This window comes from Bombyx mori, chromosome 5, assembly GCF_030269925.1.
Source record: "Bombyx mori chromosome 5, ASM3026992v2".
In the NCBI taxonomy this organism is placed as follows: domain Eukaryota; kingdom Metazoa; phylum Arthropoda; class Insecta; order Lepidoptera; family Bombycidae; genus Bombyx; species Bombyx mori.
Genome location: NC_085111.1, coordinates 1,590,906 through 1,603,514, shown reverse-complemented (window position 1 = coordinate 1,603,514; position 12,609 = coordinate 1,590,906). Strand labels below are relative to the sequence as shown.

The 12,609-nt window shown below is 36.7% G+C and overlaps 2 protein-coding genes across 17 annotated transcripts in view; one reads left to right on the top strand and one right to left on the bottom strand.

Moving 5' to 3' along the window:
• Positions 1-20: 20 nt before the first annotated feature.
• On the top strand, positions 21-4,286 carry LOC101742392 (queuosine 5'-phosphate N-glycosylase/hydrolase). The gene is made up of 5 exons (XM_012690414.4): positions 21-189; positions 276-400; positions 721-933; positions 1,142-1,601; positions 1,913-4,286. Exons 2-5 carry the CDS (start codon positions 293-295, stop codon positions 2,140-2,142), a joined length of 1,011 nt encoding a protein of 336 aa, XP_012545868.2. The 5' UTR covers positions 21-189; positions 276-292; the 3' UTR covers positions 2,143-4,286.
• LOC101745080 (uncharacterized) overlaps positions 3,586-12,609 on the bottom strand; it is a 114,572-nt gene continuing 105,548 nt past the window's right edge. For 11 of the 16 annotated variants that reach the window (XM_012690409.3, XM_062668521.1, XM_012690412.4 and 8 more), the window contains 7 exons: positions 11,416-12,096; positions 10,604-10,724; positions 10,041-10,084; positions 9,000-9,330; positions 8,233-8,557; positions 6,536-7,132; positions 3,586-4,894 (listed from right to left, as the gene is read on the bottom strand). In XM_012690409.3, the coding sequence (XP_012545863.2) occupies positions 4,592-4,894; positions 6,536-7,132; positions 8,233-8,557; positions 9,000-9,330; positions 10,041-10,084; positions 10,604-10,724; positions 11,416-12,096 (2,402 nt within the window). In that variant the 3' untranslated portion in view covers positions 3,586-4,591. Of the gene's footprint in view, positions 4,895-4,986; positions 5,053-6,535; positions 7,133-8,232; positions 8,558-8,999; positions 9,331-10,040; positions 10,085-10,603; positions 10,725-11,415; positions 12,097-12,609 lie in introns of all 16 variants that reach the window. The other 5 variants (XM_062668514.1, XM_062668523.1, XM_062668522.1 and 2 more) reach the window with 2 other exon arrangements.

The following is a 12,609-nucleotide window of genomic DNA, read 5'->3' as shown; positions in this document are numbered from 1 at the left end:
TTTAAACCTACCGTTCTATCATTCATTAGCGTTAACTTTTTTAATGCTTTTTTATTATTTCTCGAATATATTAAGTGTATAATCTATGATTTAAGTTATTTAGCCAATCAGAGTGCACTTGGATATCTTTATCTTTTAAAATCACAGATGTTGAAGATAACAAATTTTTGTGTTCCTGCTTTATTTAATGTGAATATCATAGCTGTAACTGTAAATCACTCTAGTACAATTAAATTCAAATTGAAATTTTCTATCCACCTTCACTTTTTATTCAGACTATCATTTTATAACCATGGATGACGAAGTTGTTTTGCTGCCAGCAAAAGCCGGTGAATTTATTGCTAGATATGCCAAGCATGTACAGATACATGAAGAAGGATTAGATAAAGCATGTAAAGAGGTAAACTTTATTTAATTTATATTGTAGTTCCAGTTTAATCTATTAAGGCTAATAGTATTAGAAAAGAAAAACAATAAACATGTTAATCTTTATTGCATACTGGTTTGAAGGGTGTAACAACCTTAGACTTTATGTTTCAAGGTATGTGACAACTTTTGCATTGTGACATCATAAGATGCAGTAACTAACATTTAACATCATGTGGGCTGTGAGTTCATCCTCAGACAAAGGGTAAAGGTAAAAAAAAATAGTCTTAGAACTTCAACTAATAAACATTAATTTACAGTTACTCACAATCAAATTATATTCATTGTTTATAGATACTCACGTCAATTTCTACAAGTAAACTGGAAATCCCTGATGCAGGAACAGGTATACATCCTAATGTTGAACACCCAAGGGCTGTGGACTGGGTGTTTGTTGCGGACACGTTAAACTTCTGTTTCTGGTCATACAGTGGAGTTCTGAAATGGACTGTTGGTGGACATTCTGGGTATTATGCTTTGGAGGCTGCCCTTGATAGAGCAATTAAGGTATTTATTATAATAATGTAAATTGAGTGCTCAGATATCATTATTGCACTGTTAGACCTTGTCAAAAGCACATTTAATTGACAATAATAACAACAGTATTCTTTATTATGTATAAAACAAGCATTATTTTTAAAGAATACTGAATTTAAGCTAAGGACAAAGAGCAGTTATAAAATGAAAGCTGATATGTATATTCACTCTGTTTCAGGAAGGTTATGATATAACAAACCCAGAATACTATTCGAAGATAACTACAGAACAACTAGAAATGATAATGAGAGGGGATAATGAAGCTAAAATACCATTGTTTACGGAAAGAATGTCTGTGCTACATGAAACTGGTGCGATTTTACTTGAAAAATACAATGGAACTTTTACGACTTGTTTGAAAGAAGCTAACAAGTCAGCCTTGAAACTACTTGAGATTATTGTGAACAACTTCCCTTCGTTCAGAGACGAGGCTGTCTACAAAGGGCAAAAATTAGGTATTTACAAAAGAGCACAGATTTTGGTGGCTGATCTGTGGAATTTCTTTGGTGGTAAATCGTGGGGTGAGTTTGAGGATATTGACAAGATCACTATGTTCGCTGACTATAGAGTGCCCCAGGTTTTAGTGTATTTTGGAGCATTGAGTTATAGTGACGAGTTAATGGAAAAATTGAAAAACGGTATGTATTTATTTCATTTTATAATTTGTATTTGAACTTTATTATTATTGCCCAAGATTGGTTAAGAAGCTCATAGTCTATCTGAGATTATGTTAATTACTAAAACAATAGACATCAAAAATAGGTATATTCAGTTAAGGGATGTGGTTAAAATCTTTAATGTTTTGTAAAACCAATTGACTGTAAAAATGAGCTTTTTATTTCATTTACTTATTTAGGAGTCTTCATTTACTGCATCATCACATTTAATCTGAACAATTGATATTTCTATCTTCTAAAACATCCTCCGTTGATAACTTTTATTGTCCTAGATATACTACTGCAAAGTGGCTCAGAAGAAGAAATAGAAATACGCGGTTGTTCAATCCACGCTATAGAATTAATCAAGAAGAGATTAGAGGATGCATTGAAGAAGACAGGTGGAGACATAGAATTACCGAATTCAGGTTTAATAGATTACTATTTATGGTGCTACAGAAGGAAATATGCTGATGAAATGGAGAGTATACCTTTTCATAAAACTTTAGGTATTTATTACTAGTTTTTGTGATACTTGAAAAGAGATGATTTAGCAGCATTCAGAAACTTTTGGTCTACATGTTACATAATGTTTATGCTGCAAAACAAAAAGGTAATGATTGTATCAAATAAAATAAATTAGTTTATTCGCTTTTACAGACAAACTCATTGCTTACATAACCTAGATAGACCTAGATAGACCTAGATAGACCTAGATAGACCTAGTCATGTTAATCACCAATCATCTTGTGGTGAGATCAAAGACCCAATTATATTGTATGGCTCTTCAAAGTGAATCACTAGATTGCATGGCGTCAGGTTTAATGGTGGTTGGTACCAAACCGAGAGAGTTCGGCATGGTCTGATTTGTTTTTAAAGTAAATAATTCTTTGGTGCTATGTATTCATTAGATGTAAGTGGAATTTAGAGTTCAGTGTTGGAAATATCTGTTTTATTTAGGTATGTAAATTACAAGTATTTCCTTGATTGTTCCTAAACATTTATACTGCAGGCCAAAATGAAATAGCATGATTCTTTTAAAAATTCGTGTTATAATACTAATAAATTTAAATACAATAATGCAAATGCCAAAATTAGGGAAATTGGAGAATTGTTTAACGTGACCCCTGAATACTTTTCCATCGCACCGCATTTTGCTTATTGGGCTTTAGGATTATCATCCATGACTCTCATTGATATTTCCATCTTTTCCAACGATCTTGAATAGAGTTGTAAGCAGTAGGCACCACCTAATTGCTGATGTTTTTTTTCCTTAGATTTGTGGACGAGCTCACAGCCCACCTGGTGTAAAATGGTTACTGGAGCCTATAGACATCTACTACGTAAATGCGCCACCCACCTTGAGATATAAGTTCTAAATGTTCTAATGTCTCAAGTTTAGTTACAATGGCTGCCCCACCCTTCAAACCGAAACGCATTACTGCTTCACGGCAGAAATAGGCAGGGAGACGGTATCTATCCACGCGGAGTCACAAGAGGTCCTACCGGCAGTAATTACGCAAATTATAATTTTGCGGGTTTGATTTTTATTACACGATGTTATTCCGTGGTTATTCACCGTGGAAGTCAATCGTGAATATTTGTTAAGTACGTATATCATTAGAAAAATTGATAGCCGCCTGCGGGATTCGAATACCGTTGCATCGCTTAGCACGAATGCACCGGACGTCTTATCCTTTAGGCCACGACGACTTCAAATGATGACGGTGATCACTCAACATTAGAATGGCCATATGCTAGTTTGCCTATTAACGCAATGAAAGATTACAAGTAGTCTGAATTTATGCCACAATAAAACGAATTTTATCATTGTTGAAATTTAACCCAATAGAATTAACTAAAGGACCTTTTTTGTATACTTATCTGCCAGTAGCCTTGAGGAGCGTGTGAGGAATTCAGCCATTAAGAGTGAGCCAGTGCCAGACAATATAAAAAAAAACAGGAATACATTTGTCGTTTCTATTTATTTACAACTTTGGCATTAGCTTAAATATGATCACTTAAATAAATGGAAAAAATGTGAAAGATTACAAAATGGCACCAGTTATATACACCGTAACCTAATAATAATTTATGAAACAGAATGTGATTTTATTATAAAAAAAATAATAATTGTCAAGATTTTTTTATGATTGTTGCAATTTTAAGTCTAATAAACTTGATCTTGACAATTAAATACGACCGCATCATCACTTTGAAACGCAATGCTCAACTATTTTATTTCTCAATCGTGCTGTTACTAAAATTGTTAATCATTCGCCAATATGCTTAATATGTATGACTATTTGGGACATATGCCCATAAGTCGTCTAATCACCTTTTTTTTAAATTAAATCACAGTCTGTGCACATTGTGACCATCCGCAATGAAATAATTGTAATCATGAAAAATAAAAAGGCACCTAACACCCACACAGTAATGAACTACAAAATTTATTTTGACAAACAAATTGTAGTCGCGGAATACCGTTGTATAGACGATTAACGCAATGTACTTAAAAATCACGCAGCAATTCTAATATTAATTATAGTACTCGTCAGTCAGAACTGTCAGCTTTTATAAACGTCAAGCCAAAAATGTCAATAATAATGAAATTAAACATGTAATGTAAAAGCTATTTCTGAAATAAACTGTATTTGTTATGTATTGATTGTTTTTTTACTATGTTTATGTAATAAATACATTTTTACATTATAAAACAGAACTAAATTTATAGATTATTTACGAATTGGTAGGTACAGTTACAAGTGCTACACAGTTAAACGGCATGTCAGTTTAATGTGACCACATATAGTGGCGTCTTATTTCTGCACTGCTAGAATTTTATTAGTTTATAGATACTTTATGGATCCTGAGTTTGATATTTTAAAAGTTTGAAATAAAATATTTGTAGACGTGGGATTTTACTTATTAAATAACTTGTACTATGATCGCATTAACACAGCACCAGATCATTTATTGCTAAATTTATTTTTTAAACTCTCGAAGAACGCTAATTTATTTTTTAACGTGCCCGGCTCCGGCATCGGACTTCCTGGTCTACTGGACTCCTTAGTCACCTCCTCGGTTCCTTCTGGGATCTCTTTGGAGCCTCCTGGTACAGTGATCGGAGTTGGCATAGACAATTTAAGTTCGTCACGAAACTCCTTTGAAATGCTCCTGGCTGTTAGACTATGCATATACACTTGCTTTGTTTGTGTGTCCTTTAAAATATTCTCTTTGCTCCGTCGTCGTCGTGAGTAGGGCTGCGGCACCTGAAATTAGCCCAGTTTATTTGTATTAGTAAAAAATATAGAATGTATAATTTTTTTTATTGCCCTTGTAGGCAGACGAGCTCACGGCCTACCTGATGCTGAGTGGTTACCGTCGCCCATGGACTTCAGCAATGCCAGGAGCAGAGCCAAGCCGCTGCCTAAATTATGATCGAATTAAAATTAATTAATAAATAATTATGATCTAAGAAACTAAGAAATTGCTGTTAAAATATTGATAAAATTGCTCCTTGTTTTTTTGGAGGATTTTTTGGATTATTATGGAGGAGTTCGTGCTAATTATTATTTAGGTGATATAATAATAAAGTCGAATTCAAAATATTTGCTATAAAGTATTAGGTTATTCAATAAAAAAAATATTCAAAACAATTTAAATTTCTATCAAATAGGTTTTTTCGTGGCATAGCCGATGCCTATACTATAGAATCAATAGAACCAGTATGACCTTTTTTGTGGGATCGAAGCTATCTTCCTGTAAACCCAACAGTATAGTCTACCTCGATGAAACGGATTCAATTTGAATTTGTTCTATTCGAATTTCTAATCTCTTATAGCAGATCTGTATCGCTGACATTACAAAAAAAATATATTCAAAGTGTAAATACCGGGTACGAGTAACGATAAGGTAACGTGTGATTCATTCAAGATAAAACATGTTTGTAATCGAGATCACGATAACTTCTAAACTAGTATGGCACATATAATGTTTTAAAATTAAAATGTAGCTCGTATTTGATGTCGTGGCCAAAGGATTTTTTTTGCAGTACTTTTCAGATACCAATCCTCAATACCTTATTGTAGGCACCAATTTCTTAAGGGAAATTATTACTTAGGTAGCATGTTTTTGCGAACGATTTTCCCGACGAAAGACAGAAATAAATGCATTAGTTACCGCTAGGGCGTATTGTAAGCTGTCATAGAGCACAAACCAGTCTGTAGCATTTCCTTCCAAGTCTACATAGATTAACCTGTCACTGGGTGGCATTCAGCACCTACGTACTTACCCGTGTGCTTAGAGCGAATTTTTTAACGTTCTCGATAGCGTAAAAGTTAACTTGTTGTATTCAGTGAGAGCAGCGCCACTAGCGGCAAACTTAGACAAACGTTCCAACTCCATACAAATTTGAGTTAACTTTTACGCTATCGAGAACGTTAAAAAACTCGCACTAAACACACATAATATGGACAATTATGTTGTATTCTATTCGAAAAAAAAAACGAAAAAAACGGTAGCTTCGTAACAATGTTTAAATACTTGTTTATGTTTAAATGCTGTGAATTAAATAAGATCGTAAGGGTCACCTGGTGGAATAGCATCCAAGAATAGATGTCGGAGAATTATCAAAAAGCCGCGGCGCATCGTTAACTCTTATTTTGTTATTAATATCCTTGATATTTCAGATATTCATGATCGTGATCTACTTAGAATTTGGCAAGAAAGAACATCGGATTTAATAATCATAAAAAAAAATATTCTTTGTTATAACAACGAAATGATAATGAATTTAAAATTTCATAGCAGACTATAAAGTAACGTTTGTTCTTACAATTTAAATATTGACTTTTATTCCGACGAAGAATGATTCATTGAAAGTAAATAAAAGAATTCAATAGAAACTTCACCTTAACGGGTTCGCTGAGGTTCTCCATGCTGACGAATTTCTTGGCCAGCTCTTTCACTTTAGGTAGATGGGGTAGGACTTCATCCAGCTCATCTATATACCTTGGTTCCTTCTGGCTTGAAGTGTCCTCGTCGAGATCTCGACACGGACTGGAGCTATCAGCCTCTCTAGAGATTTCGTTATCTACGTTGTCATTGCAGTCGGTTCCGTATCTCGCTGATAAGCTATCTTCGGGTTTACACTTCATAATCTCGCCGGTCTGCACGTTGTATATTTTGATAGAATCTTCAACGCTACTGGTGCTGATGTAAGAGTCATCGACGCTCGCTGGCGATTTGAGCGGTTGGTCTTTCTCAACGTCTCTTGTTTCATAAGCCGTTTGTATTATTTCTTCGAATTTTTTGTCTGTATCTTCATCTACAGCGACGGGTTCGGCGGCAAATAATGTCTGTTCATTGGCGTCATCGTATTCAATTAGTATATCCGTATTATTGTTATTATTAGTCATCGTAGTTATTGATTCAATTGGACGTTCTTTATTGAATTTCGTGTACTGTTGGTTCGTTGCGATCAAGTTGAATTGTTTTATAAGTAATCCCTGAAATATTTGTTTCGTTAAGTTGGCAATATCGATTTCGAATTTCTATATTTATATATTTTATGTGTAATAAATTAGTTTTATCAAAAAATCGATTCGAAATCAGCAGTGACAACTTAGTATAAAAATGATTATGTAAACAGTGGAAAAATAGATTTATGGTTATAATAAAAATCGCGTGCTTATATAGGGTGTTGAGTAAGCGGCGCTTAGTGCAATAAGGTGCGGTCAGACTGTTAGTCACGGTATAAAAAAATAATCAAATAGATTCACACTATCAACTGATAAAAACCTTAAATTAAGGATGTTAGTGAGAAATGAGTGAGTTATATATTTATTAATTTTGTTTTAGCGTTTAGTTTAGTTTTAGCGTATTGTTAGTCAAAATTTGTACTTTCCAAAATACAACTCACCACTAATTTCGACGTTTATTACTGTAGTGATAGTACTGAAAATTACATTAAAGGGAACACGTATCTATAATGTGCTTCACCAAGGTAATACTGTTTTTTTATTTAATTATTAATGTAAGTGCAGTAGTGCTGTTAGTCAGCTGTTCCATATTACATCAAACAACATGCTCAGATTACGCACGACAAGTACATTGTGTGTCAAAACGAAGATATTTTAGATATTGGCTGTGAATCTATGACGTGAATGAATCATTTGGAGTTCGATTGAGAAACGAATGTGATGTTAAAAAGGTTTAAATTAAATTAACTTATTTATTATATTCGCTACGTCCTGTATATGTATTGCATACAGTTCAGGTTTAATTAAATGAGATTATCATTAGTCGCATTCGATTCGGAGGTGGTCGAGGTTAATGGGGGGGTATCGGGAGGCGGTGGTCACCACAGATCGGTGCGGAACCGTTTGCTCAACCTGAGACTGCCTCCGAAGGCGTAGGTCGTGTAGCGGAGGGCGGGGCGCGGCTTGTGGCGGTCTCCCCTCAGGGTGTTGCTGCGCCTAACGTTCGAATAGCTCTCGAATAAATCCTCAGTGATTTCAGGTTCGTTTGGTATTTTAAGTCTAACTATATCCTCGTTTTCCACGAAACCGTCACCTCCGTAGCACACGTCATTACTACGTTCCCTTACGTTCGTGTTTCTGTTTAGTGCGTCTGTTGCGTGATTCTCGACAGCGTTGTCGTATTGTCTATCGGGGTTCTCGAATATGGGATTGATCGCGAAGTTGGGGCTCGCGTTTCTGGGGCTGAGCACGGCGCGGACGAGGTTCTGGTGCAGCGCGGCCGCCTCCAGGTCGCTCAACGAGCTGCAGGCACTTACTGGCGACGCGGACCCCGGGTCGGAGCTCTCCACGCCCGTCCACTTGCTCACGGACGACGTGGAGCTCGTATCGCTGTGCCCCAAACGACCACCCGCCGACGTCTTCGCCTCCCTTATATAATAATCACGACCGTAACTGAAACAATAGATGCGCTCATAAAACCTACTTTTTTCCCTACCTATGCTGATAGCCTTGAGAGGCTATATCACCCTAACGTGTAGGTGAACTCACGGGATTCAAACCAGAGTGTTGCTAACACTGGCCCTAGCAAGATCTCTAGTATCTCACGGATCGCTTAGAACCTCTGGGTCTACGGAGGGACTTTTTTATTTATTGCTTAGATGGGTGGACGAGCTCACAGCCCACCTGTTGTTAAATGGTTACCAAAGCCCATAGACATCTACAACGTAAATGCACCACCCACCTTGAGATATAAGTTTTAAGGTTTCAGTAAAGTTACAACAGCTACGCCACCCTTCAAACCGACTTTACTGCTTCACGGCAGAAATAGGCAGGGGGGTGGCGGTACCTACCCGCGCGGACTCACTATTGATCGTGTATGTTTCAATTAATATACCGTTTGTATTGTGGAATGTCGTCAGCCAGCACGTCTTTCAGTATCCTTGGGGACGGACTTTTAGTTCTTCTGTCGGTTCTGTTAACATTCTCAGCACTGGCGTTCAACGAAGCGCTTCGCTTCTCTTCCACAATAGACGCGTCGCTGGTCGCACGGACGTCGCGTTCCTCATTGTGATCCTCCAGGTCTCTCGTTTTTCTGGTGATGGTGTCGAACAGCGAGGAAGCGCTCTTTGAAGATAGCCTCTTCTGTATAGCCTCAGGCGAGTACGGGTTGTTCGGCATCTCGACGTAATTCAACCACTTTTGGCGCTCCCGGTATGCTATTGAGCCTGTGAATTGATGTAGAATTCAGAATATACATCGACGCTTGAAAGGCAAACGTGACTAAGCGACAATAACTGCTTTATACATAAATGACAGGCAATAACCATATTCGATGCGAAAAAAAGATATATTTCTAGGTCTATTAGAATCATTTCAATCCTATAGCTAGATTCGTTAAAATGGATTGTTTTTCAGGTATTTCTCAGGTATATTTTAAATTAATTTCAAATTTAAATTAGTCGACTGTAAAGTTCACGCATTGTCGCTTAGTCAAGTTTGGCTTTCAAGCGTCGACATGTATTAAAAAATCTAGTGAACTGAAACTTCCAAATGTTACTTTTTTTCATCCTCCAAACGATTATCGAATATACTCGAAGACGCACAAAAGAATCATAAAATATCGGTCCAGCCATTTAGGAAGAGGACACTCATACGCACACGCCCAGAAGGATTATTATATAAAATGATTTACATGAATCTTAATAATAAGATGGTGCTATTTAAATTTCGGTGACATAATACAAAGTGAAGGTTTTTAAATTGCTTAAACGAGTTTATGAGTCCTCTCGTGATAAATGGTTATCGGAGCCCACAGACATCAACAATGTAAATGTCCAATTATTCTTGGAATCTATGAGGAAGATTCCCGCGGATGACGTGACAATGATAATCGATTTCGAACGCGTTCTAATGTGTGTAAAATAAATAATCTTACCTGGAATCAAATCTTCCTGTTGATCAACATCGCGAGTCGGCATCCTGAATGAAATTTATCGAAATATTTAATTATGTTTTTTTTTCCCGGTTTTCGTGACTCCTCGACAGAATAAAACTAGTTTTACTGAAGACCGCTGGAAATATAGATCCCAAGAATGCCAATACTCTGGGAACACTGTAGGGATATTCATTGGAATTGCGACGCCATGACAATTCAGGTACAGGTCAAGTTTATTACTGGTGGCAGGGCCTCTTGTGAGTCCGCCCGGGTAGGAGCCACCGCCCTCCCTATTTCTGCCGTGAAGTAGTAATTCGTTTCGGTTTGAAGGGTGGGCCAGCCGTTGTAACTTTACTTGAGATCTTAGAACTCATATCTAAGGGTGGGTGGCGCATTTACATCGTAGATGCCTATGGGCTCCAGTAACCACTTAACAACAGGTGGGCTGTGAGCTCATCCACCCACCTAAGCAATAAAAAAAAGTTAAGAAGTGGTTGTTTACAATAACACGTGTCGATGATTTTAAAATGATTTTGTTGTTTCTGCATTGATAGAGTACTCACTCTCGATGACCATTTTCGAAATGTTTCCTTCTCAAGCTGTCGGCGTACCTTTGCACCGGCAATGTCACTGTTTCTTCATACTCGCCTTCACGCTCGTGATGGTTCAAGGTGTTTATTGACCCTAAAATGTTTAAGGCGTATGTATTATTTTCTAAATTTACCTACTGAATTTATTAACCGAAATCTAAAATGTTTTGGATTGTTTATTTGTTCCTCTGTGATGCTTTAGCGCATAGTTAATTGGATTGTGTCGCTTAATAGAGCTGTTTTTGGCATTGTGGCGAATGTTTCTATTAGAGCTACCAACAGGCAGTAGAAAGACTGTTAGTACTTTTACAGCTTAAGTGCGAAAAGAGGTTTAACGCGCGATATTGTTCTTATCTCCCTTGCTTCTCTAGCCGTTATTTTATTTTAATTTAGTGTAGAAAAGAGATGAATATATAGCTAAGATGTCCTATTAAAACAGAATGTCCATTGTGAACGTGTTAACGACATATCACGACAGTCACAGCAGGACAGTGACTGTTTTCACTAATTATTATAGCAATAAGAAATTCGAAAATTTGTAAATTTCACGGTAAGCTCTTATGCTTGAACCTTGGCCCAGCATATTGTCTGTTTTAACATATCTGCATATAAACTGTGTGGTACAGTTTCATCCGTGGAAAATTAACCTCAAGCATGAAAATTTGGTGACTCTAACGATGGATTAACAATGGCGAAAATCACTGTTTCTTAATAGCTAAATTCCTCTTAGTATCTATGCAAAAAACTATTCAAAGTGCACTAGTACACTAGTACATGTGACCTACCTTGATTTTGAAGACTATCCAAATATTCATTGCCAACTTCATCATTAAACTCCACATCTACATTTTCTTTCCCATAACCATTCACCGGAGTCCTGTGGATTTCTTCTTTCAAGTTGAATTCCGCTTTAGGCAACGGTCCGCTCTCTATACCGATAACAAGTACAGAGTCTTTAGCTCCGTCTATTTCATCTCTATCAACACCATCTATTTCATTTTTATCAACAATCGTCGAAGTTTCAACAACACATACATTGTTGTCATTAATTTCGTCAAGCATACTATTTAATGCTTTTTCGTTTTGCTTAATCCCTTCAACGGGTTCTTCAAAGACTTCGTCATCTATAATGGTAAGGCTGTCCGGTTCGAAATCTAATGTCTCGTCTAATTTAAGTTTTCCGCCTATTACGTGTTTGGAATGTAATGTTCTTTTAATATCGCTCGTGAATTCTGGTTCGTCTTCCGCGTCGCTCGTATAGTCTGATAGATCGGTGGTATCATCAGCATCCCTATCGCCGATCAGAGCTCTGTATTCAGCATTCGAATTTGGGACTAACATAGGCACCGGTACTGATTGTACTGTTTTAATTTTTTTCTTTTGGAACAGCCAATTCTCTTCCCACGTTCCGTCCACGGCTTGGAGGTCGCTGCCGGATACTTCATCGAAATCTCGCTCCGAATTATCTGCAAATTTAGAACCATACATAATATAGTTACGCTCTAAATTATTGTCACTGCTTTCCGACAAGCAAGGATGTAATAGACAATGCATGTCATCTATGTATGTGAGAGAGTGAAACAATATCGCATGTACACATAGATCAGAAACAAACAGGACGGACTTGATGACCGCAGGTGATACAAAAGCTAAGTGTTTCGCAAAAGGAAAATATATATAGGACTACTCGTGGTAGATCCAAAAGTAGACGCTTCTAGGTTCTTCGTGTGGTAGTCGCTGTTGCGTATGTGCATTTATTTTTTCGTCGAATCCCAAACATAAACCGGGAACTTAGGATAACTTCTAGATCATTCCTCACTTTCGATTTGCACCAAACTAAGCGACCATACTAGTATTACCGTCTAGGATTCACGCACACTTATCTTAAAGTTTATAATGATTAAATTTAATTCTTTGTACAGTTGTTGTTGTAAAAAAAATACAGGAGGAGAAAGTTTTATTGATCTAGTTCAAGCCTT

Excerpts from the sequence above, each read along its gene's own strand:
- LOC101742392 (XM_012690414.4), top strand. The coding sequence starts at position 293 with ATGGATGACGAAGTTGTTTTGCTGCCAGCAAAAGCCGGTGAATTTATT. Across the intron at positions 401-720 it reads TAGATAAAGCATGTAAAGAG|ATACTCACGTCAATTTCTAC; the intron begins GTAAACTTTATT and ends CATTGTTTATAG. Across the intron at positions 934-1,141 it reads CCCTTGATAGAGCAATTAAG|GAAGGTTATGATATAACAAA; the intron begins GTATTTATTATA and ends ACTCTGTTTCAG.